Source organism: Pelodiscus sinensis, chromosome 17, assembly GCF_049634645.1.
Source record: "Pelodiscus sinensis isolate JC-2024 chromosome 17, ASM4963464v1, whole genome shotgun sequence".
Classification (NCBI taxonomy): Eukaryota; Metazoa; Chordata; order Testudines; family Trionychidae; genus Pelodiscus; species Pelodiscus sinensis.
In genome coordinates this window covers 2,100,982-2,124,729 of record NC_134727.1, presented here as the reverse complement: position 1 = coordinate 2,124,729, position 23,748 = coordinate 2,100,982, and the positions used below count along the sequence as shown (strand labels likewise).

The 23,748-nt window shown below is 71.2% G+C and overlaps 1 protein-coding gene across 3 annotated transcripts in view; it reads left to right on the top strand.

Moving 5' to 3' along the window:
* Positions 1–791: 791 nt before the first annotated feature.
* Positions 792–23,748, top strand: part of SLC4A9 (solute carrier family 4 member 9) — a 35,530-nt gene continuing 12,573 nt past the window's right edge. For 2 of the 3 annotated variants that reach the window (XM_075900090.1, XM_075900091.1), the window contains exons 1-14: positions 792–1,111; positions 2,086–2,246; positions 5,075–5,230; positions 8,703–8,764; positions 8,926–9,083; positions 10,685–10,772; positions 11,180–11,334; positions 12,380–12,496; positions 13,303–13,477; positions 14,136–14,269; positions 15,234–15,505; positions 20,149–20,186; positions 20,669–20,860; positions 21,874–21,987. In XM_075900090.1, the coding sequence (XP_075756205.1) occupies positions 816–1,111; positions 2,086–2,246; positions 5,075–5,230; positions 8,703–8,764; positions 8,926–9,083; positions 10,685–10,772; positions 11,180–11,334; positions 12,380–12,496; positions 13,303–13,477; positions 14,136–14,269; positions 15,234–15,505; positions 20,149–20,186; positions 20,669–20,860; positions 21,874–21,987 (2,118 nt within the window). In that variant the 5' untranslated portion in view covers positions 792–815. Of the gene's footprint in view, positions 1,112–2,085; positions 2,247–5,074; positions 5,231–5,422; positions 5,462–8,702; positions 8,765–8,925; positions 9,084–10,684; positions 10,773–11,179; positions 11,335–12,379; positions 12,497–13,302; positions 13,478–14,135; positions 14,270–15,233; positions 15,506–20,148; positions 20,187–20,668; positions 20,861–21,873; positions 21,988–23,748 lie in introns of those variants that run through there. The other variant, XM_075900092.1, reaches the window with a different exon arrangement.

The window sequence follows — 23,748 nt, the reverse complement described above, 5'->3', positions numbered from 1 at the left end:
TTGGGTGTTTTCCTTCATCTCAAACCAAAGCTGCTCCCGGGGGACGTGCACCCTGCTGTGTGTGCGAGGGAACCCCCTCCCCGCCTTCCCCAGAGTGAACGGGGTGGGGGCAGCGGGATGGCTCGGGGGCCTTTCAGCTCTTGGATCTGTCTCAGGATGGAGCGTCTGGTGCGGGGGGGCCTGTGGGTTTCGTGCGGGGGTCCTAGTCTGGGCTCCGCAGGGTGTCCGAAACAGGGCTGTGGCCGGCTGTGAGCTCTCCTCCAGCCAGGGGAGCCGCTCGGAGGCAGCCGTTTCTGTCCAGCTGGGCAGGCGATGAGGATGGCGAAGGGGCTGGGAGGAAGGGGAAGAGGAGGGAGACAAAGGAAGCGGGGGGGGGGGCTATTAGGAGTGTCACGCCCGCCGGGGATCGGTTCGGGGTCCTGGGTAATTGTAGACACCTGCTGAGCCTGTCTCCTCCAGGGCGCTAAGGCCCCCCACCCCCGGGATGCCCTGCCCCCCTCACTCTCAGCAGGGCCGGAGCAGGCTGCTGTTTCCAGGCCGGCACGGTTGTACACACGTGTCCCCAGGCTCAGCCCGAACGCTGCGGCCCCCCCAGACAGGGCAGGCGGCGCGGGGCGGCAGGAGCGAGCCGGGGCCGGTGCTGATGCCGCGAGGCTGCCTCCTTATTTTGATAACGCTGTTTGGGGCTGGGTTCCCGGGGGCTGGGCTGGGCTGGCCCGAACAGGCTCAGGGCTGGATAAAGGCAGGGTGCCTGGCGTCGCCTCCGCACTGCCCAGACAGGGACGGTCGGGCGCAGGGGCTGCAGGCGGCTGGCGATGAGAGTGCAGGCGGACGAGGGCCTCCGCGCCCGGGGGGAGGCAGGTGCTGTGCCGGGGGGTCCAGGCAGCCCCCATCCGGCCGGCCCAGAGGGGCCCCAGAGCCAGAACTCCCTGGTTATCTGCCAGGCCGTTGGGCGAAGCATCTTCACCCCCGACGTCTCGGGGGCAGCCGGGCGCGTGGCCTTCCTGCTGCAGAAGGGGGAGGGGAAGGAAGCCAGCTGCCCGGTGCTGTTCATACAGCTCAACGAGCTGCTGCCCACCCCTGACGGCCCGCGGTGGAAGCAGACGGCCAGGTAGGTGCTCGGCGGGGGAGCCCAGGCACCGGCGGGCGCTGCCCCTGTGAGGGCATGAGGCCAGCCTGCCCTGCTCGCTCGGCAGGGCTGGCCGTGGGGGCAGCAGGAGGAGGAAGGCGCTTGGTGGGAGGGGACACAGGGAAGCCTGCTGGGAGGGACCTCGAGAGCCATCGAGTCCAGCCCCCGGCAGGACCCAGTACTGAAAGCAGCTGGAGGATGCTGCAGTGGGACTGGAGGGAGAGATCAGGAAGGGGCAGATGTCGGCGATGCCGAGGGGCACGAGGCGACAGGATTGGGAAACGGCCCCGCCGAGAGGGGAGTTGCCAACGGCCCTGGGCCAGGCTCCCAGAACCGTTCGGGGCTTCGCTCTGCCGGACCCCGGTCTGCAGGGCGCCCTGCGCCAGGCCTGGGCTATCAGGGACCCGCTTGGCTGCCTGAGCCAGCCGGCCGGCCTGCAGACAAGGGCGCCTGTGTGCTGCCGTCTGAATGCCTGGAATGTGGCGGCACGGGCAGGCCCTTCCCGGCAGGCAGCGGGGCTCCCCGGGGGGCAATGGGCCCCGGCAGCCGCAGGAGGGGCAGAGAACACCTGTGTCTGCAGGAGGAAAGCGCCTTCGGGCCGTGGAGAGGTGCCCGGCTGACAGCCCGGGGCCAGCTCTGCTCTCTCTGGCGTGGCTGATGGGGGGCCCTTTGCTTCCTGGGGGGCTGATCCAGTCCTCAGAGCCCAGCCGGTCCTTGGCTTTCCTGCCAGTCTGGAGCCCAGGAAAGGCCCATTTTGAGGGTCAGCGGCTGAAGGCCTCTGGGGGGGGGGGGCCTCGTTCGCACTTGTTTAGTGTGTCCCCCCCCCGCGGCGAGTGAGCCGAGTGCCTGGGGCCGGCCCTGCCCTGCCCCCACAGGGGTCCGCTGTGGCTGAGCCCGGGCGTTGCCCCCCTCAAGGCAGGGCGGCCGCTGACCGGCCCTGCTGTGTGTCTGCGCAGGTGGGTGAAGTTTGAGGAGAAGGTGGAGGACGGAGGCGAGCGATGGAGCAAGCCCCACGTCACGGCCCTGCCCTTGCACAGTCTGCTGGAGCTCAGGACGTGCCTCAGGAAAGGGACCGTCCTGCTGGATTTAGACGCCCGCAGTCTGAAGCAAATAGTTGGTGGGTGGAGAATGTGGGACGGCCCCTCCCTGCCCCCGGGCCGGCTAAGGGCCCTCTGAGCCGGGCGGCGGGAAGAGGCCCGGTCCCACCGCAGCTGCCATGGCTGGGGAGAGTGGCCCCGAGAAGCTACGGCAAGAGAGGGCTGGGGGAGTCCTCCCTCCCTCCCTGCCTCACCCCGGAGCCCACCCCCTGCCCCATCCCTGAGCCGCCTCCTGCACCCTGAACCCCTCGTCCCCGGCCCCACCCCAGAGCCTGCCCCCCAGCCAGAACCCCCCCAACCCCCTGCCCCATCCCTGAGCCGCCTCCTGCACCCTGAACCCCTCGTCCCCGGCCCCACCCCAGAGCCTGCCCCCCAGCCAGAACCCCCCCAACCCCCTGCCCCATCCCTGAGCCGCCTCCTGCACCCTGAACCCCTCGTCCCCGGCCCCACCCCAGAGCCTGCCCCCCAGCCAGAACCCCCCAACCCCCTGCCCCATCCCTGGGCCTCCCCCTGCACCCTGAACCCCTCGTCCCCGGCCCCACCCCAGAGCCTGCCCCCCAGCCAGAACCCCCCCAACCCCCTGCCCCATCCCTGAGCCGCCTCCTGCACCCTGAACCCCTCGTCCCCGGCCCCACCCCAGAGCCTGCCCCCCAGCCAGAACCCCCCAACCCCCTGCCCCATCCCTGAGCCGCCTCCTGCACCCTGAACCCCTCGTCCCCGGCCCCACCCCAGAGCCTGCCCCCCAGCCAGAACCCCCCCCAACCCCCTGCCCCATCCCTGAGCCGCCTCCTGCACCCTGAACCCCTCGTCCCCGGCCCCACCCCAGAGCCTGCCCCCCAGCCAGAACCCCCCCAACTCTCTGCCCCATCCCTGGGCCTCCCCCTGCACCCTGAACCCCTCGTCCCCGGCCCCACCCCAGAGCCTGCCCCCCAGCCAGAACCCCCCCAACCCTCTGCCCCATCCCTGGGCCTCCCCCTGCACCCTGAACCCCTCGTCCCCGGCCCCACCCCAGAGCCTGCCCCCCAGCCAGAACCCCCCCAACCCTCTGCCCCATTCCTGGGCCTCCCCCTGCACCCTGAACCCCTCGTCCCCGGCCCCACCCCAGAGCCTGCCCCCCAGCCAGAACCCCCCCAACCCCCTGCCCCATCCCTGAGCCGCCTCCTGCACCCTGAACCCCTCGTCCCCGGCCCCACCCCAGAGCCTGCCCCCCAGCCAGAACCCCCCAACCCCCTGCCCCATCCCTGGGCCTCCCCCTGCACCCTGAACCCCTCGTCCCCGGCCCCACCCCAGAGCCTGCCCCCCAGCCAGAACCCCCCCAACCCCCTGCCCCATCCCTGAGCCGCCTCCTGCACCCTGAACCCCTTGTCCCCGGCCCCACCCCAGAGCCTGCCCCCCAGCCAGAACCCCCCAACCCCCTGCCCCATCCCTGAGCCGCCTCCTGCACCCTGAACCCCTCGTCCCCGGCCCCACCCCAGAGCCTGCCCCCCAGCCAGAACCCCCCCCAACCCCCTGCCCCATCCCTGAGCCGCCTCCTGCACCCTGAACCCCTCGTCCCCGGCCCCACCCCAGAGCCTGCCCCCCAGCCAGAACCCCCCCAACTCTCTGCCCCATCCCTGGGCCTCCCCCTGCACCCTGAACCCCTCGTCCCCGGCCCCACCCCAGAGCCTGCCCCCCAGCCAGAACCCCCCCAACCCTCTGCCCCATCCCTGGGCCTCCCCCTGCACCCTGAACCCCTCGTCCCCGGCCCCACCCCAGAGCCTGCCCCCCAGCCAGAACCCCCCCAACCCTCTGCCCCATCCCTGGGCCTCCCCCTGCACCCTGAACCCCTCGTCCCCGGCCCCACCCCAGAGCCTGCCCCCCAGCCAGAACCCCCCCAACCCTCTGCCCCATCCCTGGGCCTCCCCCTGCACCCTGAACCCCTCGTCCCCGGCCCCACCCCAGAGCCTGCCCCCCAGCCAGAACCCCCCCAACCCCCTGCCCCATCCCTGAGCCGCCTCCTGCACCCTGAACCCCTCGTCCCCGGCCCCACCCCAGAGCCTGCCCCCCAGCCAGAACCCCCCAACCCCCTGCCCCATCCCTGAGCCGCCTCCTGCACCCTGAACCCCTCGTCCCCGGCCCCACCCCAGAGCCTGCCCCCCAGCCAGAACCCCCCCCAACCCCCTGCCCCATCCCTGGGCCTCCCCCTGCACCCTGAACCCCTCGTCCCCGGCCCCACCCCAGAGCCTGCCCCCCAGCCAGAACCCCCCCAACTCTCTGCCCCATCCCTGGGCCTCCCCCTGCACCCTGAACCCCTCGTCCCCGGCCCCACCCCAGAGCCTGCCCCCCAGCCAGAACCCCCCCAACTCTCTGCCCCATCCCTGGGCCTCCCCCTGCACCCTGAACCCCTCGTCCCCGGCCCCACCCCAGAGCCTGCCCCCCAGCCAGAACCCCCCCAACTCTCTGCCCCATCCCTGGGCCTCCCCCTGCACCCTGAACCCCTCGTCCCCGGCCCCACCCCAGAGCCTGCCCCCCAGCCAGAACCCCCCCAACCCTCTGCCCCATCCCTGGGCCTCCCCCTGCACCCTGAACCCCTCGTCCCCGGCCCCACCCCAGAGCCTGCCCCCCAGCCAGAACCCCCCCCAACCCCCTGCCCCATCCCTGAGCCGCCTCCTGCACCCTGAACCCCTCGTCCCCGGCCCCACCCCAGAGCCTGCCCCCCAGCCAGAACCCCCCCAACTCTCTGCCCCATCCCTGGGCCTCCCCCTGCACCCTGAACCCCTCGTCCCCGGCCCCACCCCAGAGCCTGCCTAGCCCCCGCCCGGCCCCGGGGCAGTGAGAAGCTGCTGCCTCCTGCTTTGCTCTGTTGCAGAGGCGGCCACCGCGGCGCAGCCGGAGCCGGACGCCCGCGCCCTGCGGCCGGAGGAGAGGGCCCGGCTCACGGCCCTGCTGCTCTGCAGCCCCCAGCACCACGTCCCCCCGGCCCCGCTGCGGAGGGCGGCTGAGCTGGGGACCGCCTGCTGCAGGGGTGAGTGGCGGGGCTGCTCCTCGGCGGACCCGCCCCCGGGCAGGGCGGCGCTGGGCCGGTCCCGGCTGGCAGGGGCGGGGAGGGGCACGTCGGGGGGCGAGCCGGGAAGGCTGGGGATGGGGATGGGGCTGGCTTCAGCGGAGAGGGGAGGAGGTTGCTAAAGGGGCGGGGCCTCAGGTGGAAGGGGCGGGGTTGGGGCTTGCTTGCCACCCATGAACACTTGTAAGAAATGTGAGTGTGGGCTGGCACGTGGGGGGCTCAGGGAGGGGGTGGGGATGTGGGGGGGCAGGAGTCAGGCCAGGGGGTTGAGTGTGTGAGGGTCTCAGGGCAGGGCTGGGGATGTGGGGGGGCAGGAGTCAGGCCAGGGGGTTGAGTGTGTGAGGGTCTCAGGGCAGGGCTGGGGATGTGGGGGGGCAGGAGTCAGGCCAGGGGGTTGAGTGTGTGAGGGTCTCAGGGCAGGGCTGGGGATGTGGGGGGGCAGGAGTCAGGCCAGGGGGTTGAGTGTGTGAGGGTCTCATGGCAGGGCTGGGAATGTGGGGGGGCAGGAGTCAGGGCAGGGGGTTGAGTGTGTGAGGGTCTAGGGCAGGGTTGGGGATGTGGGGGGGCAGGAGTCAGGCCAGGGGGTTGAGTGTGTGAGGGTCTCAGGGCAAGGCTGGGGATGTGGGGGGGCAGGAGTCAGGCCAGGGGGTTGAGTGTGTGAGGGTCTCAGGGCAGGGCTGGGGATGTGGGGGGGCAGGAGTCAGGGCAGGGGGTTGAGTGTGTGAGGGTCTCAGGGCAGGGCTGGGGATGTGGGGGGGGCAGGAGTCAGGCCAGGGGGTTGAGTGTGTGAGGGTCTAGGGCAGGGCTGGGGATGTGGGGGGGCAGGAGTCAGGCCAGGGGGTTGAGTGTGTGAGGGTCTCAGGGCAGGGCTGGGGATGTGGGGGGGCAGGAGTCAGGCCAGGGGGTTGAGTGTGTGAGGGTCTCAGGGCAGGGCTGGGGATGTGGGGGGGCAGGAGTCAGGCCAGGGGGTTGAGTGTGTGAGGGTCTCAGGGCAGGGCTGGGGATGTGGGGGGGGCAGGAGTCAGGCCAGGGGGTTGAGTGTGTGAGGGTCTCAGGGCAGGGCTGGGGATGTGGGGGGGGGCAGGAGTCAGGCCAGGGGGTTGAGTGTGTGAGGGTCTCAGGGCAGGGCTGGGGATGTGGGGGGGCAGGAGTCAGCCCAGGGGGTTGAGTGTGTGAGGGTCTAGGGCAGGGCTGGGGATGTGGGGGGGCAGGAGTCAGGCCAGGGGGTTGAGTGTGTGAGGGTCTCAGGGCAGGGCTGGGGATGTGGGGCTGCAGGAGTCAGGCCAGGGGGTTGAGTGTGTGAGGGTCTCAGGGCAGGGCTGGGGATGTGGGGGGGCAGGAGTCAGGCCAGGGGGTTGAGTGTGTGAGGGTCTAGGGCAGGGCTGGGGATGTGGGGGGGCAGGAGTCAGGGCAGGGGGTTGAGTGTGTGAGGGTCTAGGGCAGGGTTGGGGATGTGGGGGGGCAGGAGTCAGGCCAGGGGGTTGAGTGTGTGAGGGTCTCAGGGCAAGGCTGGGGATGTGGGGGGGCAGGAGTCAGGCCAGGGGGTTGAGTGTGTGAGGGTCTCAGGGCAGGGCTGGGGATGTGGGGGGGCAGGAGTCAGGGCAGGGGGTTGAGTGTGTGAGGGTCTCAGGGCAGGGCTGGGGATGTGGGGGGGGCAGGAGTCAGGCCAGGGGGTTGAGTGTGTGAGGGTCTAGGGCAGGGCTGGGGATGTGGGGGGGCAGGAGTCAGGCCAGGGGGTTGAGTGTGTGAGGGTCTCAGGGCAGGGCTGGGGATGTGGGGGGGCAGGAGTCAGGCCAGGGGGTTGAGTGTGTGAGGGTCTCAGGGCAGGGCTGGGGATGTGGGGGGGCAGGAGTCAGGCCAGGGGGTTGAGTGTGTGAGGGTCTCAGGGCAGGGCTGGGGATGTGGGGGGGCAGGAGTCAGGCCAGGGGGTTGAGTGTGTGAGGGTCTCAGGGCAGGGCTGGGGATGTGGGGGGGCAGGAGTCAGGCCAGGGGGTTGAGTGTGTGAGGGTCTCAGGGCAGGGCTGGGGATGTGGGGGGGCAGGAGTCAGCCCAGGGGGTTGAGTGTGTGAGGGTCTAGGGCAGGGCTGGGGATGTGGGGGGGCAGGAGTCAGGCCAGGGGGTTGAGTGTGTGAGGGTCTCAGGGCAGGGCTGGGGATGTGGGGCTGCAGGAGTCAGGCCAGGGGGTTGAGTGTGTGAGGGTCTCAGGGCAGGGCTGGGGATGTGGGGGGGCAGGAGTCAGGCCAGGGGGTTGAGTGTGTGAGGGTCTAGGGCAGGGCTGGGGATGTGGGGGGGCAGGAGTCAGGCCAGGGGGTTGAGTGTGTGAGGGTCTCAGGGCAGGGCTGGGGATGTGGGGGGGCAGGAGTCAGGCCAGGGGGTTGAGTGTGTGAGGGTCTCAGGGCAGGGCTGGGGATGTGGGGGGGCAGGAGTCAGGCCAGGGGGTTGAGTGTGTGAGGGTCTCAGGGCAGGGCTGGGGATGTGGGGCTGCAGGAGTCAGGCCAGGGGGTTGAGTGTGTGAGGGTCTCAGGGCAGGGCTGGGGATGTGGGGGGGCAGGAGTCAGGCCAGGGGGTTGAGTGTGTGAGGGTCTCAGGGCAGGGTTGGGGATGTGGGGGGGCAGGAGTCAGGCCGGGGGGTTGAGTGTGTGAGGGTCTCAGGGCAGGGCTGGGGATGTGGGGCTGCAGGAGTCAGGCCAGGGGGTTGAGTGTGTGAGGGTCTCAGGGCAGGGCTGGGGATGTGGGGGGGGGCAGGAGTCAGGACAGGGGGTTGAGTGTGTGAGGGTCTCAGGGCAGGGCTGGGGATGTGGGGGGGCAGGAGTCAGGCCAGGGGGTTGAGTGTGTGAGGGTCTCAGGGCAGGGCTGGGGATGTGGGGGGGCAGGAGTCAGGCCAGGGGGTTGAGTGTGTGAGGGTCTAGGGCAGGGTTGGGGATGTGGGGGGGCAGGAGTCAGGCCAGGGGGTTGAGTGTGTGAGGGTCTCAGGGCAGGGCTGGGGATGTGGGGGGGCAGGAGTCAGGCCAGGGGGTTGAGTGTGTGAGGGTCTCAGGGCAGGGCTGGGGATGTGGGGGGGCAGGAGTCAGGCCAGGGGGTTGAGTGTGTGAGGGTCTAGGGCAGGGCTGGGGATGTGGGGGGGCAGGAGTCAGGCCAGGGGGTTGAGTGTGTGAGGGTCTCAGGGCAGGGCTGGGGATGTGGGGGGGCAGGAGTCAGGCCAGGGGGTTGAGTGTGTGAGGGTCTAGGGCAGGGTTGGGGATGTGGGGGGGCAGGAGTCAGGCCAGGGGGTTGAGTGTGTGAGGGTCTAGGGCAGGGTTGGGGATGTGGGGTGTGCAGGAGTCAGGCCAGGGGGCTGGGAGGTACTGGGGGCTGAGGGAAATTCTAGCCAATGGCCGCAGGCCGGCTTGGTCCCTCTGCATCTCCGACCTGAGCGTCTTTCCATGCATTACAGACGCCGCTCGCAGTGGGCTGGAGCCAGGAGCTGAGATTTCAGAAGCCCCCCTCCCGGAGCAGGTATGGCCGGGCAGCCCTGGGCAGGGCACCCCCTTTGACCGGGCTCCAGGAAGGCCGGAGGCGCCCGGGGCGGGGGAAGGGGCGGCCACGTGTCAACCGGGGAGTCACGCGCGCGGCCCGTTCTGGGCGCCAGCCTGGCCTGAGGCCCCGTCTCCTGTCAGCTCAGAAACCGATTGCGGAAGAAGATCCCAGCGGGGGCCGAAGTGTCCAACGTTCTGGTGGGGGAGGTGGATTTCCTCGAGGGGCCGTTTATCGCCTTCATCCGGCTGCAGGAGGCCGTGGGGCTCGGGGCCTTGACGGAGGTCGCCTTCCCCAGCAGGTAGCTATCAGCAGGCACCATCCCTTCGGGCAGGGAGACGGCACCGGCGCTCCCCAGGGCTGTGGGCCAGGGCCGGGGTGAGGGACGCTCTCCGGGGGGTTTCGGACACTTGCTGTGCAGAGCTGAGCCAGAGCGGCGGGGGCCGGGGTCCTACCAGCCTGCACTGGAGCCAAACCACACAGAGGCCTGGTACCGGGTCGGGGCCGATGCTCCGCTGCCCTTGGGACCTGGGCTGGCTGAGACCCGCGGGGACGTCTCCTCTCTGCTGGGCAAAGCCCTGGGCGGGGCCGGTGGGGACTAACGCTGCCCTGGCCCCAGGCGGGTGGGTGCTGGGACTGGGTGGAGCCTGGCTTAGCAGACTTGCTGCTGCTTTCCCACTGCGGCGCCCTGGGGCAGTGGCCACCAGCCTTTCTAAGCATAAAGTCACTTTTTGAATGTAAATACAATCCAGGGTCTACTCCAAAACCGAAAACCCTGGCCCCGCCTCCTTCCCGCCCCTTCTCCGAGGCCCCGCCCCTGCTCACTCCATCCTCCCTCCCTCTTCTACCCTCACTCACTGGGGACAGGGCTTGGGTGCAGGAGGGGTTCAGGCCGGGGCTCGGAATGCAGGGTCCAGCTGGGCACCGCTTCCCCAGGTGGCTTCTGGGTGGTGGGGCAGGGGCCTAAGGCCGGCTCACCCCTGCCCTGGCCCTGCACCCCTCCCAAAAGCAACCAGCAAACTCCCTCCATCCCTGCCCCCCTCTGCTCTGTGGACATGGGATACAGGGTGGGGGAGGGACACCTGACAGCAGCACCCCTCCTCCTCTTCCCGGGCCCTGCACAGCAAGCGGGGGGCTCCCAGGGGTGAGGGGCAGCTCCAGGGCGGAGGGCAGGAGCCGCACGGCGGTGCTGGGAGGCGCAGAGAAGTGCCGGCACTTGAGAGCCTCCCAGCCAAACCTCTCAGGATCCCCTGTCAGAGGCTCCAAGATCTACCGGTCGGTCCCAATCGACGGGCTGGTGACCCCTGCCCTGGGGGCTTTGGCTGCAGCCCACGGCAGCCGAGCTGCCTCTGGCTCTGGGCTCCCAGCCACCCGCCCCGGTGCTCTCGCAGGACGCGCTCTTGCCATGCGCGGGGCGGGAGCGCGGGACGTGCCGGGTGGCAGAGCGCAGTGTGAACGCCCGACGCAGAGCCCGACCCGGTGACAAACCCGCACAGGCCCAAGGGGGACCTAGTGTGAGTGCAGGCACCAGCGTCCTGTCTTGGGGCCAGCGTGCCTGCGCCTCGCACTTGCCGAGTGTGATTTGCACAAGCCTGAAGCTCTGCAAGTCAGTGGCCAGCTGCTGCCAGCAACTCCCCCAGGAGTGTTATCATCAAGTGGCTGAAATGAGGGCGGGGCCGCTCTGAAAGCCCCGCCCACTGGCCACGGAGAGGCAAGGAGCAATACGTTTACCCCGACCTCACCATGCCTGCAGATACCAGCTGTGTCGAGTCCTGCACTGCCCCGCGTGGCCTCCTCCACGCCCACGGCCAGTTCCAGGAGCTGGCAGCCTCGGCCCTCGGCCACGCCGGGAGAGCTCGCTCCAGAAGTGGGCGCATTCTCACTCTTTCTGTGCTTCCCCAGGTTTCTTTTTATCCTCCTGGGCCCCAGAGCCAAAGTGAAAGCCTACCACGAGATCGGAAGGGCCGTGGCCACGGTGCTCACGGACGAGGTGAGCCCGGGGCTGGCGAAGGGTTTGGGAGAGAGAGAGCTTACAGCGCTGTAGAGACGCTGGCGCCATCTCTGGAGAAAATAGGGGGGGCAGGCAAAGCTGACGGGAACTCATTCTCACCCCTCGCCAGCCTTCGGATCCTCTTCCGCAGGCCCCGGGCGGGAAGGAGGCAGAAATGGGTCGGCCCTTCGCCCGGCCCAGGGTTAGCTGGCAGTGATCTCAAGACTGTGCGTTCCAGAGACGAAGGGAGTTAGGAGCCGGAATCCCAGTGACACGCAAAGGGAGTTGGGCGTGGGACGTGCTGGTTCGCACAGGGCGCGGGGGGTCCTCAGCGTTAGCAGGGACCTGTCTGTCATCGCCTGCGGCGCTCAGGGCTCCTGGGGTAACACGGCCGCGTTTCCCGCCAGCTCTTCCAGCGGGTGGCCTACCAGGCTCAGGACAGAGACGACCTCATCGCAGGGGTGGACGAGTTTCTGGACGAGCTGACGGTGCTGCCGCCAGGCAAATGGGACCCGACCGTCCGAATCGCTCCACCGAAGTGCCTGCCCTCGCCGCACAGGAGGTACCCGCGGCTTCCGGGGATCCCCACCAAAGAGCAGAGCTGGGCCCGGGGAACAGCGCTTCAGTGCAGGGCCGTCCGGTCCAGCCCCGGCTCTGCGGATACGGCGCAGACGGGAGGGAGCTTCACACGGACAGAGTGGCCTTTCCCCCGCCCCGGGGAGCGGCCGGAGCCTTTCCCCCGCCCCGGGGAGCGGCCGGAGCCTTTCCCCCGCCCCGGGGAGATGCCGGAGCCTTTCCCCCGCCCCGGGGAGATGCCGGAGCCTTTCCCCCGCCCCGGGGAGATGCCGGAGCCTTTCCCCCGCCCCGGGGAGCGGCCGGAGCCTTTCCCCCGCCCCGGGGAGCGGCCGGAGCCTTTCCCCCGCCCCGGGGAGATGCCGGAGCCTTTCCCCCGCCCCGGGGAGATGCCGGAGCCTTTGTCCTGCCCCGCCCCGGGGAGCAGCAGGAGGGGGGCTGCCGGAGCCAGGACATTGTGGCTCTTTCTCACAGTGGCCTGCCCGAGAGGCTCCAGCGCACTCTCCATGGGGCTGACCTTCAGCTTGCGCAGATGCAAGTCACCGTGCCGGGGGCCCAGTCGCAAGCAGCACCTGGCACGGACGCTCCCTGCTCTGCGCTGGCTCCTGCGGCCGGCAGGTCACCCAGCAGGGTCAGTCCCATCTTCCCATGAGCGGGCGGGACCCGGCTAACAGGGCTCGGCCTCGCTCCCGTATCCCATCCCTGTGGCTAAGCTCCGGGGGCCAGTCGCCAGAGCAGCAGGGCCCTCCGAGGCGCAACTCTGCAAATTATTCCAAGTCTTGGCTAAAACCTACGTGCTCTGCAGGGCCCCCCCCGACCCCCGGACCTTCACTGTGCCTGGCTATAAAACTAGCATCCCCCCCCCCCCGGGCCCTGAGATGCAGCTGGCTCTGGGGGGGAGCGGCAGCGGCACTGAGACCCCCAGAGAGCAGTGGGGCGGAGGATTCAAGCCCCAACATCGCCCGGGGAAGGAGCCTCCCTTAACGAGGTGGTTGTGGGCCGACTCCCGCCCACCGGCGTTTCTCTGGTCGCAGGATCTCCATGCACCTCCGGGAATGGAAACCTCACAGCAACGGGGCCGGGCCTGCAGCTGGCGACCGCCAGGCCCACGGGCACCAGCTCGTGAGCGAGGAGCTGCAGAGAACGGGACGGTGAGTGCCGGGCGGGGGAGCCTCGGCAGCGCCGGCGTAGGGAGGGGCGCGTCCGAGACGGGACGGCGCTGTTCACACCGGGTCAGTCGGGGGTGGAGCCGGGCTCTGGCGGGTGCCCTGCACTGACGCCGTGGACCCGGTGCCCTGTGGGCAGCCACGGGGCAGCTGCAGGCGAGGCCGGAGTTGGGTTCCTGGCCCCCGACCTCTCGTTCTGCAGCGCCGGGCCCAGCGTCTCATCTCGGGCTGCTCCAGACGGGCAAACCGGCTGGGGCTCGGTCCGGGGCGGTGCAGACGTGGGGCAGGCGTATCCGGACTCTGTCTGTAACCGGGAGGGCAGGGCCAGTCTCCTGCGCGGGCAGCGCCTGGGCTGGCTCTGACGGGGTCTCTCGGGGCAACTCTCGCCCCCACTGCCGGGCCTTCCCGAGGGTTCCTGGCCGACGTGGGCGGCCGCTCCAAACAGAGGGACCTGAACCGACCCCTGGGCCCAAATTCTGCCCCTACCCTCAGATCTGGGTCGCATCAGACTTGGTGCGAATTGAACAGACCTGAGCTTGGCATTTCCAGCCCCCCTCCGGTTTCACATCCGCCTGGAACAACTGCGGGCGCAGACCCGGCCCAGGCTCCAGACCTCTCACGGCGTGGAGTCGATATCGGCTTTCACAGGCGCTCGCGTGGGCCGGCCAGCAGGGGGCAGGCTGGCGCTGGCGCTGGCTTTGGCGGCTCCCTTGAGCCCAGAGGAGCGGGGCTCCGCCGGGGGGTGGCGCCTGCTGTGTCTCCAGCCCCCTTGCTGCCCCCTGGCTCTGCAGGTTGTTCGGCGGGCTGGTGAAGGACGTCCGGAGGAAGGCCCCTTGGTACTGGAGCGACTTCTCCGACGCCCTGAGCGTCCAGTGCCTCTCGGCCGTGCTCTACATCTACCTGGCCACCGTGACCAACGCCATCACCTTTGGTGGCATGCTGGGGGACGCCACCGACAACATGCAGGTGTGTGCCCGCCCCGTGTGGCGCCCCCCGCTGCACTGCGCCACGGGCCTTCCTGCGCGGGCGGCCGCTGGGTCCCCGCCGGGGCCACCGCATGTTCAGAACGGGGCGAGGGGCAGGCGCACGTGTGGTCCAGCTTTCTTGGGACTGTCTTGCGGGGGGCCACGCGGGGGGTTCCGCTCTCATGCGCCGGCCCTTGGCGGGGCGCGTCCGGCTGCCGCGCTCTCTGCTCCCGGCGCCTCCATCTCACGCCCCTTGTGGTCGCTTTGAAACGGAGCCCCCTGATTCTAGGGCGCTGAGAACGTCCCTGCTTCTCGGGGGGGCCCGGGGTGGGGGCGGGGCTGTCGGAGCCCGGTAACGCAGACCCGCACATTTCGCTGGAGCTTTTCATCCGGGGCCCTCCGAGCACGTGAGCTCCTGGGGGCGTCTCTGCCTCCCGCCTTGGAGGGGCCTGGGCGCGCCCGCTCCTGTGTCCGTGGGCAGGGCGGGGGTTACCGACGCCGTGGCGGGAAGCGAGAGACACGCGCCGCGCCTGCCGGCTGGCATCGCTCCGGCCCCATGGCTCAGCGGCGCCCGGCAACGCCCAGCGTGCGCCCTGTGGAAGCCAGGCCCTGCGCCCGCCTGAGGGGAGCGCGCGGTTCAGTGGCCCCCTGCGTTTCAGGGCGTGCTGGAGAGTTTCCTGGGCACTGCGATCGCGGGAGCCGTCTTCTGCCTCTTTGCGGGCCAGCCGCTCACCATCCTGAGTAGCACCGGCCCCGTGCTCGTCTTCGAGCGGCTCCTCTTCTCCTTCAGCCGGTGAGTCCGGCCCCAGGCCCTGCGTGGGGAGGCTGCCTCCAGGGAGCTCCCGGAACCGCTTCCTGAGACCCAGAGCTCTTCCCCCACCCTAGGCCCGGCAGCTTTCCTAAGGGGTCTGCTAGGGAAGAGGGATGGCTGCTGGGATTTTGGGGGAGAGCTAGCCCCCCATCCGGCCTTGGCCCCCCCGCAGGGAACCCCTTTGCCCCCAGCCACTGGGGCAGTGTCCCAGGGACGAGCCCCAGGGACTCGTGTCTCACATCCTGGCATGGCCCAGTGCCGGCATTGCACCTGCAGGATTCCCGGCCCGGCCTGGAGCAGAGTGCAGGAGCCAACAGTTTTGGGGTGATTCCCTGCACACGTGGCTCTTGGCTCACCCCTCTCCTCCCCACAGCTCAGAACTGGGCTCTGTGTCGCTGTTCCAGGACCCTGGCACCAGAAAGGCCTCTGGGGGCTCAAACACAGGCTGGGTGGTGGGAGAGCTGGGCCCTAGCCCTGCTACTGACGCACGGCGTCACCTTGGGCATGTCTCTTAGTACGTGCGTCTTGGGGCTGCTTCCCAGCGTGCGGACGGGGCGAGTGATGCTCAGCTGCCGCACAGGCTGGCACGGGGCAGAAACAGGCGTGGCGGACACCAGACTGGGGGAGGTGACTGTGTGCTCTGCACGGCGCCTGCACTGCGGCTGGTGGCCACCTCTGGGTGCCTCACCTTGGGGAAGAGGGGCTCAAACTAGAGTCCAGAGGGCGCAGTGAAAATGGCCGAAGGGTTTGAGTGCCTGGCCTGCAGGGAAGGTGAGAACCTGGCCGGGACGGGCGGAGCCCAGAAGCCTTGGCCGGGGGGCGGGATAAATGTCTCTCAGGGACGGTCTAGAGTATTCGGACCTGCTGTGAGGGACTCGGCGACTCTCGAGGTCCCTTCCAGTCCTAGCGCTCTGTGATTCTATTCCCCGGCCCATCCCTCTGCCAGGGACCACGGCCTGGATTACCTGGAGTTCCGCCTCTGGATCGGCCTCTGGGTGGCCTTCTTCGGCCTGGTGCTGGTGGCCACCGAAGCCAGTCACCTGGTGCAGTATTTCACCCGCTTCACCGAGGAGGGCTTCTGCGCCCTCATCAGCTTCATATTCGTCTACGACGCCGTGAAGAAGATGCTGGGCTTGGCCGACAGCTTCCCCGTCCACTGGGATTACCGGATCGACGAGGTCCCCTTCTACGGCTGCGCCTGCAACACGTCCAGCCCGGGTAGGAGCGGCTCCGTTCCCCTGGGCGTGGGAGGGCCGGGCCGAGGGCCGGGAGGCTCCGTTCCCCCGGGCGTGGGAGGGCCGGGCCGAGGGCCGGGCGGCTCCGTTCCCCCGGGCGTGGGAGGGCTGGGCCGAGGGCCGGGAGGCTCCGTTCCCCCGGGCGTGGGAGGGCCGGGCCGAGGGCTGGGCGGCTCCGTTCCCCCGGGCGTGGGAGGGCCGGGCCGAGGGCCGGGCGGCTCCCTTCCCCCGGGCGTGGGAGGGCTGGGCCGAGGGCCGGGCGGCTCCCTTCCCCCGGGCGTGGGGGGCTGGGCCGAGGGCCGGGCGGCTCTGTTCCCCCGGGCGTGGGAGGGCTGGGCCGAGGGCCGGGCGGCTCCGTTCCCCCGGGCGTGGGAGGGCCGGGCCGAGGGCCGGGCGGCTCCATTCCCCCGGGCGTGGGAGGGCCGGGCCGAGGGCGGGGCGGCTCCCTTCCCCCGGGCGTGGGAGGGCTGGGCCGAGGGCCGGGCGGCTCCCTTCCCCCGGGCGTGGGAGGGCCGGGCCGAGGGCCGGGCGGCTCCGTTCCCCCGGGCGTGGGAGGGCCGGGCCGAGGGCCGGGTGGATCCGTTCCCCCGGGCGTGGGAGGGCCGGGCCGAGGGCCGGGCGGCTCCTTTCCCCCGGGCGTGGGAGGGCCGGGCCGAGGGCCGGGCGGCTCCGTTCCCCCGGGCGTGGGAGGGCCGGGCCGAGGGCCGGGCGGCTCCGTTCCCCCGGGCGTGGGAGGGCCGGGCCGAGGGCCAGGCGGCTCCCTTCCCCCGGGCGTGGGAGGGCCGGGCCGAGGGCCGGGCGGCTCCCTTCCCCCGGGCGTGGGAGGGCCGGGCCGAGGGCCGGGCGGCTCCCTTCCCCCGGGCGTGGGAGGGCTGGGCCGAGGGCCGGGAGGCTCCGTTCCCCCGGGCCGGGAGGCTCCGTTCCCCCGGGCGTGGGAGGGCCGGGCCGAGGGCCGGGCGGCTCCGTTCCCCCGGGCGTGGGAGGGCCGGGCCGAGGGCCGGGCGACTCCATTCCCCCGGGCGTGGGAGGGCTGGGCCGAGGGCCGGGCGGCTCCATTCTCCCGGGCGTGGGAGGGCTGGGCCGAGGGCTGGGCCGAGGGCTGGGCGGCTCCATTCCCCCGGGCGTGGGAGGGCCGGGCCGAGGGCTGGGCGGCTCCATTCCCCCGGGCGTGGGAGGGCTGGGCCGAGGGCCGGGCGGCTCCATTCCCCCGGGCGTGGGAGGGCCGGGCCGAGGGCTGGGCGGCTCCATTCTCCCGGGCGTGGGAGGGCTGGGCCGAGGGCTGGGCGGCTCCCTTCCCCCGGGCGTGGGAGGGCCGGGCCGAGGGCCGGGCGGCTCCATTCCCCCGGGCGTGGGAGGGCCGGGCCGAGGGCCGGGCGGCTTCATTCCCCCGGGCGTGGGAGGGCTGGGCCGAGGGCCGGGCGGCTCCATTCCCCCGGGCGTGGGAGGGCCGGGCCGAGGGCCGGGCGGCTCCCTTCCCCCGGGCGTGGGAGGGCCGGGCCGAGGGCCGGGCGGCTCCCTTCCCCCGGGCGTGGGAGGGCCGGGCCGAGGGCCGGGCGGCTCCCTTCCCCCGGGCGTGGGAGGGCCGGGCCGAGGGCCGGGCGGCTCCATTCCCCCGGGCGTGGGAGGGCCGGGCCGAGGGCCGGGCGGCTCCATTCCCCCGGGCGTGGGAGGGCTGGGCCGAGGGCCGGGCGGCTCCATTCCCCCGGGCGTGGGAGGGCCGGGCCGAGGGCCGGGCGGCTCCCTTCCCCCGGGCGTGGGAGGGCCGGGCCGAGGGCCGGGCGGCTCCGTTCCCCCGGGCGTGGGAGGGCCGGGCCGAGGGCCGGGCGGCTCCGTTCCCCCGGGCGTGGGAGGGCTGGGCCGAGGGCCGGGCGGCTCCGTTCCCCCGGGCGTGGGAGGGCTGGGCCGAGGGCCGGGCGGCTCCGTTCCCCCGGGCGTGGGAGGGCCGGGCCGAGGGCCGGGCGGCTCCGTTCCCCCGGGCGTGGGAGGGCTGGGCCGAGGGCCGGGCAGCTCCATTCCCCCAGGCGTGGGAGGGCTGGGCCGAGGGCCGGGCGGCTCCGTTCCCCCGGGCGTGGGAGGGCCGGGCCGAGGGCCGGGCGGCTCCGTTCCCCCGGGCGTGGGGGGCTGGGCCGAGGGCCGGGCAGCTCCATTCCCCCAGGCGTGGGAGGGCTGGGCCGAGGGCCGGGCGGCTCCATTCCCCCGGGCGTGGGAGGGCTGGGCCGAGGGCCGGGCGGCTCCCTTCCCCCGGGCGTGGGAGGGCTGGGCCGAGGGCCGGGCGGCTCCCTTCCCCCGGGCGTGGGAGGGCTGGGCCGAGTGCCGGGCGGCTCCGTTCCCCCGGGCGTGGGAGGGCTGGGCCGAGGGCCGGGCGGCTCCGTTCCCCCGGGCGTGGGAGGGCTGGGCCGAGGGCCGGGCGGCTCCCTTCCCCCGGGCATGGGAGGGCTGGGCCGAGGGCCGGGCGGCTCCCTTCCCCCGGGCGTGGGAGGGCTGGGCCGAGGGCTGGGCGGCTCCATTCCCCCGGGCGTGGGAGGGCCGGGCCGAGGGCCGAGGGCCGGGCAGCGCGGGGGCTGGCGTGGTTCCGTGTGGGGTGGTAGCCCCTCGGAGCCGTGGGTGCAGGCTGGGACGCTCTCGGGGGCAGGGCGTGCGCCGTCTGGCTAGCACACGTGCACTGTGGGGACAGAGCGCGCTCAGTGCAGCTGGGATCCTTTGCCCAGTGGGGCTTGGCACCTGGCCCACCCCGCCCGGTACAGACCTTTCCCCGGACCACCAGCCACCCCTCCCCGTGAGGACACATGGGTGCTGGTGGCGGTGTGGGGTGTGGGCAGCCCTGCTGATGGGGGGGGGGGAATTGGGCAATTACCATTGGGCCCGGCCATTCAAAGGGGCCCCAACCTCCTTTGAACTGTTGTGGGAGGGCCAGTCCATGTGGCTTTGAGGGCTGGGGGCAGGGTTGCCAGACACCTTCACAAAAAACCCCGAACAGGCAGGGAAAAATTGGTTGACCAAAAAAAAAAAAAAGGAGGCCAAACTTGGTAAGCAACAAAAAAAAAAAAAAAGAAAAGAGGTCGCTGTGCCTTTAAACGACCATGCTCCTAGCTGCCCCGGCCCTCGCAGATGCCACCAGCCATCCATCCGAGGAAAACAAAATACTGGGCATTTTACATCTTCGGTATTCTCGCTCTCGCTCTCGCTCTTTTTTTTTTTTTTTTTTTTTTTTTTTTACTGGACGGAAGGCCAAAATACTGAACTGTCCGAGTGAAAACCGGACACCTGGCAACCCTAGCCGGGGGGGGCGGGCAGTGCCGCAGTCCGACGCTGGGCCCCACTTTTTCTGGGGGTACAGAACTGCTCCCCAGCTTGCCCTAGGGCCTGCCGTGGCTGTTGGCCCTTGTGGGTGCAGGAGCAGGCTGGGAGGTTGGGTGGGAGGGAGGGTGCAGGAGTGGGCCGGGGGGGTCTTGCTGACACTGCCTCCCCGGCGCCAACACTGGGGACCAGCCCTGCTCAAGTCTCACCAGCCCCAGGCCGGACGCAGGGCGGTGGGAAATGGGAGATGCTGACGGGCGGCGGGAGATGCTGGCGGGGGGCGGGAGATGGGAGATGCTGGCGGGGGGCGGGAGATGGGAGATGCTGGCGGGAGATGGGAGATGCTGGCGGGAGATGAGAGATGCTGGCGGGGGGCGGGAGATGGGAGATGCTGGCGGGAGATGAGAGATGCTGGCGGGGGGCGGGAGATGGGAGATGCTGGCAGGGGGCGGGAGATGGGAGATGCTGGCGGGGGGCAGGAGATGCTGGCGGGGGGCGGGAGATGGGAGATGCTGGCGGGAGATGAGAGATGCTGGCAGGCGGCGGGAGATGGGAGATGCTGGCGGGAGATGGGAGATGCTGGCGGGGGGCGGGAGATGGGAGATGCTGGCGGGAGATGGGAGATGCTGGCGGGGGGCGGGAGATGGGAGATGCTGGCGGGGGGCGGGAGATGGGAGATGCTGGCGGGAGATGAGAGATGCTGGCGGGGGGCGGGAGATGGGAGATGCTGGCGGGAGATGAGAGATGCTGGCGGGGGGCGGGAGATGGGAGATGCTGGCGGGGGGCGGGAGATGGGAGATGCTGGCGGGAGATGGGAGATGCTGGCGGGGGGCGGGAGATGGGAGATGCTGGCGGGAGATGGGAGATGCTGGCGGGGGGCGGGAGATGGGAGATGCTGGCGGGAGATGGGAGATGCTGGCGGGGGGCGGGAGATGGGAGATGCTGGCGGGGGGCGGGAGATGCTGGCGGGGGGCGGGGGGCGGGAGATGCTGGCGGGGGGCGGGAGATGCTGGCGGGGGGCGGGAGATGCTGGCGGGGGGCGGGAGATGGGAGATGCTGGCGGGGGGCGGGAGATGCTGGCGGGGGGCGGGAGATGGGAGATGCTGGCGGGGGGCGGGAGATGGGAGATGCTGGTGGGGGGCGGGAGATGCTGGCGGGGGGCGGGAGATGGGAGATGCTGGCGGGGGGCGGGAGATGCTGGCGGGGGGCGGGAGATGGGAGATGCTGGCGGGGGGCGGGAGATGCTGGCGGGGGGCGGGAGATGGGAGATGCTGGCGGGCGCCGTGGTGGGTGCGGGCAGAGGAGGGTCTGACTCTTCCTTCCTTGCAGGCAACGCCTCGGTGCGGAGCGGGACGCTGCTGGGGTGGGTAAGGACTGTTCTCTCCAGCCCCGCTGGGCCTGGGTCGGGGCAGGGCCAGTGTCCCTGGGCAGGGAAGTGAGGGTGCTGGGCCCTGCATGGGGGATCTGCCAGGTTCCTGGGGCCCTTGGGATGGGAGCGAACGCTCCTTCCCCCCACCCGCCCCTGGGTACAGCCTGGCAGCCACTCACCACGGTGCCTCTCTGGTGCCAGGGGGCTGGGCGCGTGGCCGCCTGGCCTGGGCAGTTCCAGGATGGGGCCCAGCGAGCCTGCTGGGGGCAGGGGATGGACAGACGGCCAGACGCAGACGGGCGAACGGCCAGCACCAGCTGCCTCCGTCTGTTGTCGGACCAGCCAGCCGCGGCTGCGCCCTCCTCCCCCCGGGGCTCCACCCGGCGGCAGGGTGGATGCCCAGGGCCACCCGCCACCGACCAGCGGTGCCCGCGTGGCCCGACCTCTCCCTGCTCTGCATCTCGCCCTGTGTCCCTGCAGCAGGCGCCGGAGGCGGCCAACCGGTCCCTGCTCACCCGGACGCAGTGTTTGCGCGAGGGAGGCCACCTGGTGGGGACCAGCTGTAACTACGTGCCCGACGTCACCTTGCTGTCCTTCATCCTCTTCCTGGGGACCTTCCTGTGCTCCACGACGCTCAAGCGCTTTCACAGCAGCCGCTACTTCCCCACCGCCGTGAGTGTTTCTGCGGCGCCGCGCGGCTTCCCGTGCAGGGCGCTGTACGTTTCCCTGGCGCTGTGCGGACTCCCCCTGCTGGATGGCGGCAGCTCCGCACGGGCAGCGCGGCTGGTGCCGGTCAGCCATGGCGGGCGCGCCGTAGAAATGCCCCGGACAGCCGGGAGCATTGCTTTCAATGGCAGAAAATCGCCCGGCGCTGGTGCCCTGCTGGGCTCCCTCCGGCCCGGTGTATCGCATTGACACGACCTCCCCTGCCAGCTCTCAGAGCGCTGGCACCAAGGGGGTAAGCGGCAGGGTTCCCATTGTACACAGGGAAACTGAGGCTGGGAGAGGCGGAGGCCCCGGTTCCCAAAGGGGTTCAGGCCCCTTACATCAGCCCAGGCCGTGGCAGAGGGGTGACGGGGCAACGTTCAGGCCCCAGTTGTGCATGGGGGCTCACATAGCCGCCGGGCTGCACAGCGCCCCCGGGCAGGAGAGAAGGGGGGCGAGGCTGGGCACGCGGGGGAGACGGGCTTTATAAGGGAAGGCAGAGAGCCGGGCCTGGCTGCCCTGCCTCGACACTCGCCAGAAATAGCCTCCCGCAGCTTCCCAGAGAGCGTCCTACGCTGCCAAGTCCTATGATTAGACCTCGCGGCACGGGGCTTTGGAAACCTGGATCGTCTCACCTCCCGCGGCCCTCCATCCCAGGGCAGGGGGGGCCGCCTAGGTCTCTTGTGCGAGCTGGAGCAAGTGCTGGCTTCCTCGTGCGAGGCCACTCGCTTTGCACGGGGGGTGGGTTCTGGAGGAGGAGGCCAGGGGTCTGGGACGTGCCCCCAGAGGGCACCACTACTCAGCATGGCCCAGGCCGGGTCCCAAAGAGCAAGGGGGACACTTTTCCCGGGGGGCGGGTGCTGTCGTGCCTAGACTAAGCCCCCACCAGTGGGCCAGTGCGGGTACCCTGGGCCGCCTGGTCGCCCTCGCGGGGGTGCCTGCTGCTAACCCCCCCCCCGTTGCTTTCTTTACTCGGGCAGCTCCGGAAACTGGTGAGCGACTTCTCCATCGTCCTGACCATCCTCCTCTTCTGCGGGATCGACGCCCTGCTGGGGCTGGAGACCCCCAAGCTCCTGGTGCCCAGCGAGTTCAAGGTGAGCCGGGGCCCTGCGGGGGAGGGGAGCAGCGCCGGAGCATGGGGGCGATGGACGGGGAAGCACTGTGGCCCCGGGTAGGGAGGCTGCTCGCGGAGCCCAGGAAGCCGGGCCGCCTGCGCCCATCTCCGCTGCCAGCTGGGGCAGCCTGCAAGCCGGGAACCGTGTCCTCTCCGGCCCGGCCCCACCGCGTTCCCACTGCGCTGCCTTTCCTCCGGCGGCGGCGCAGAGAGCACGGATCGGTCTGGGCGTGCACCTGCCTCCTGGCCCAGGTGTGTGCCCAGCGGAGCCGCTCGGGGCTGCCCCGGAGCCGTGGGCTCCTGCACCGCGGCCGTGGGGTGCTGCAAAGGACGCGCCGTTCCCGCCGCAGCTCCCGGCAGAGCTCTCCCATGGGGCCCCTCACCCACGACCTGGCCTGCCAGCCACGGCCCTGCCCCCCTCCCTGCTCTGCAGGCCCCTGGGCCAGCCCTGGGCTGCATGGCCTGCTGGTCCCATTCCTTCCTCGCAGCCTCGGCCCAGCTCCCTCGGCTGGAGGGCTGGAGGCCCGGCTGGCGCGGGGGCCCGGGGCCCGGGCTGGCAGGGCGTGTTGAGCCTCCTCTGCGGCGCTGGCCCGGGGCCTGGGATCGGAGGCAGCCGCCAGCGCAGGAGGGATTCCGAGGAAGGGGGGCTTTGCGCCAAGTCCCTCCGGAGGCCGGCTCAGCCCAGGGGGGAACCAGCGGCCTAGGCCCCGCGCTCCTTCCCCAGAGCCGCCCAGCAGGGAAGAGATGCACCTGGGAACTTGCCGGGGCGGGGGCGGTGGCATGACACAGAGCCCTGCCCCTGCGGCGCTGAGGGGCCCACGGAAGTCACGGGCCACCAGGTGATAGTGGCTTTGCCTGGCCTCTCCTCCCCCCGCCGGCCGCTCAGTTGCAGGCCCCAGGGGAATCGGGGAAGCTTGGCCCGGTGGGTTTCACGGCCCTTCGCTCGCCCCGGCTCTGCAGCTGGCTTCCTCGGAGCTGCCCTTGCGAAGCGGGAGGGGGAGCTCCCGCCAATCCCTTGATCTATAAATAACTGCGGCTTAGCAACCGGACCCCGGCGCGCAGGCCTGGGATCAGGCAGGGATGCCGCGGGGCAGGAGACGCCGGCTCCAGTCCGGGCTTGGGTTTCCCGCCCTGGCCGGGGAGCGGGGAGGAATTAGCAGAGGCGGCAGAACACGCGCTGGCTCCGGGGAGCCCGCAGGGGCCTCGCAGGCCGACCATGCCCCGGGCACCCGCCCGCTCGCACGCTGGAGGCAAAGGCGGCGCTGGCTGGGGCTGAACGGGCCGGGGGCCGGGGCCGGTGGAATCCTGGATGAGTAGGGAGCGTCCACCATGGCTCGCCGGGGCGATTGCTCAGGGAAAGCCAAGGCTGGCAGGGCCGCATCGCCCCGTTTTAGAGCTGCTGTAGCAGTTGGCATCAGACCCTGCTTCGGCAGTGGGGGGGCTGGGAATGGGAACAGGAGAGACGCCCGCCGCCCTGCTCTAACCACTGTGCCGCGCTGCTCTCTCCACCGGGGTATTTGACGCACTGGCCCCTTTTGCATTGCGGATCTTTCTTGCGGCTCCCCGGCCTCTCTCCTGACCAGCGTGTGCCGGGGCGCCTGCCCCCAGGGCCTGTTTCAGACCCTGCGGGCTGGTAGAAATGTGCCCCGGTTTGGGCCTGCTCCGTGTATGTGCGGAGGCAGCGGCACGGATCTGGATTTGCATGGGCACTTGGCGAGAGAGACCGGCAAACGGGCCCCCA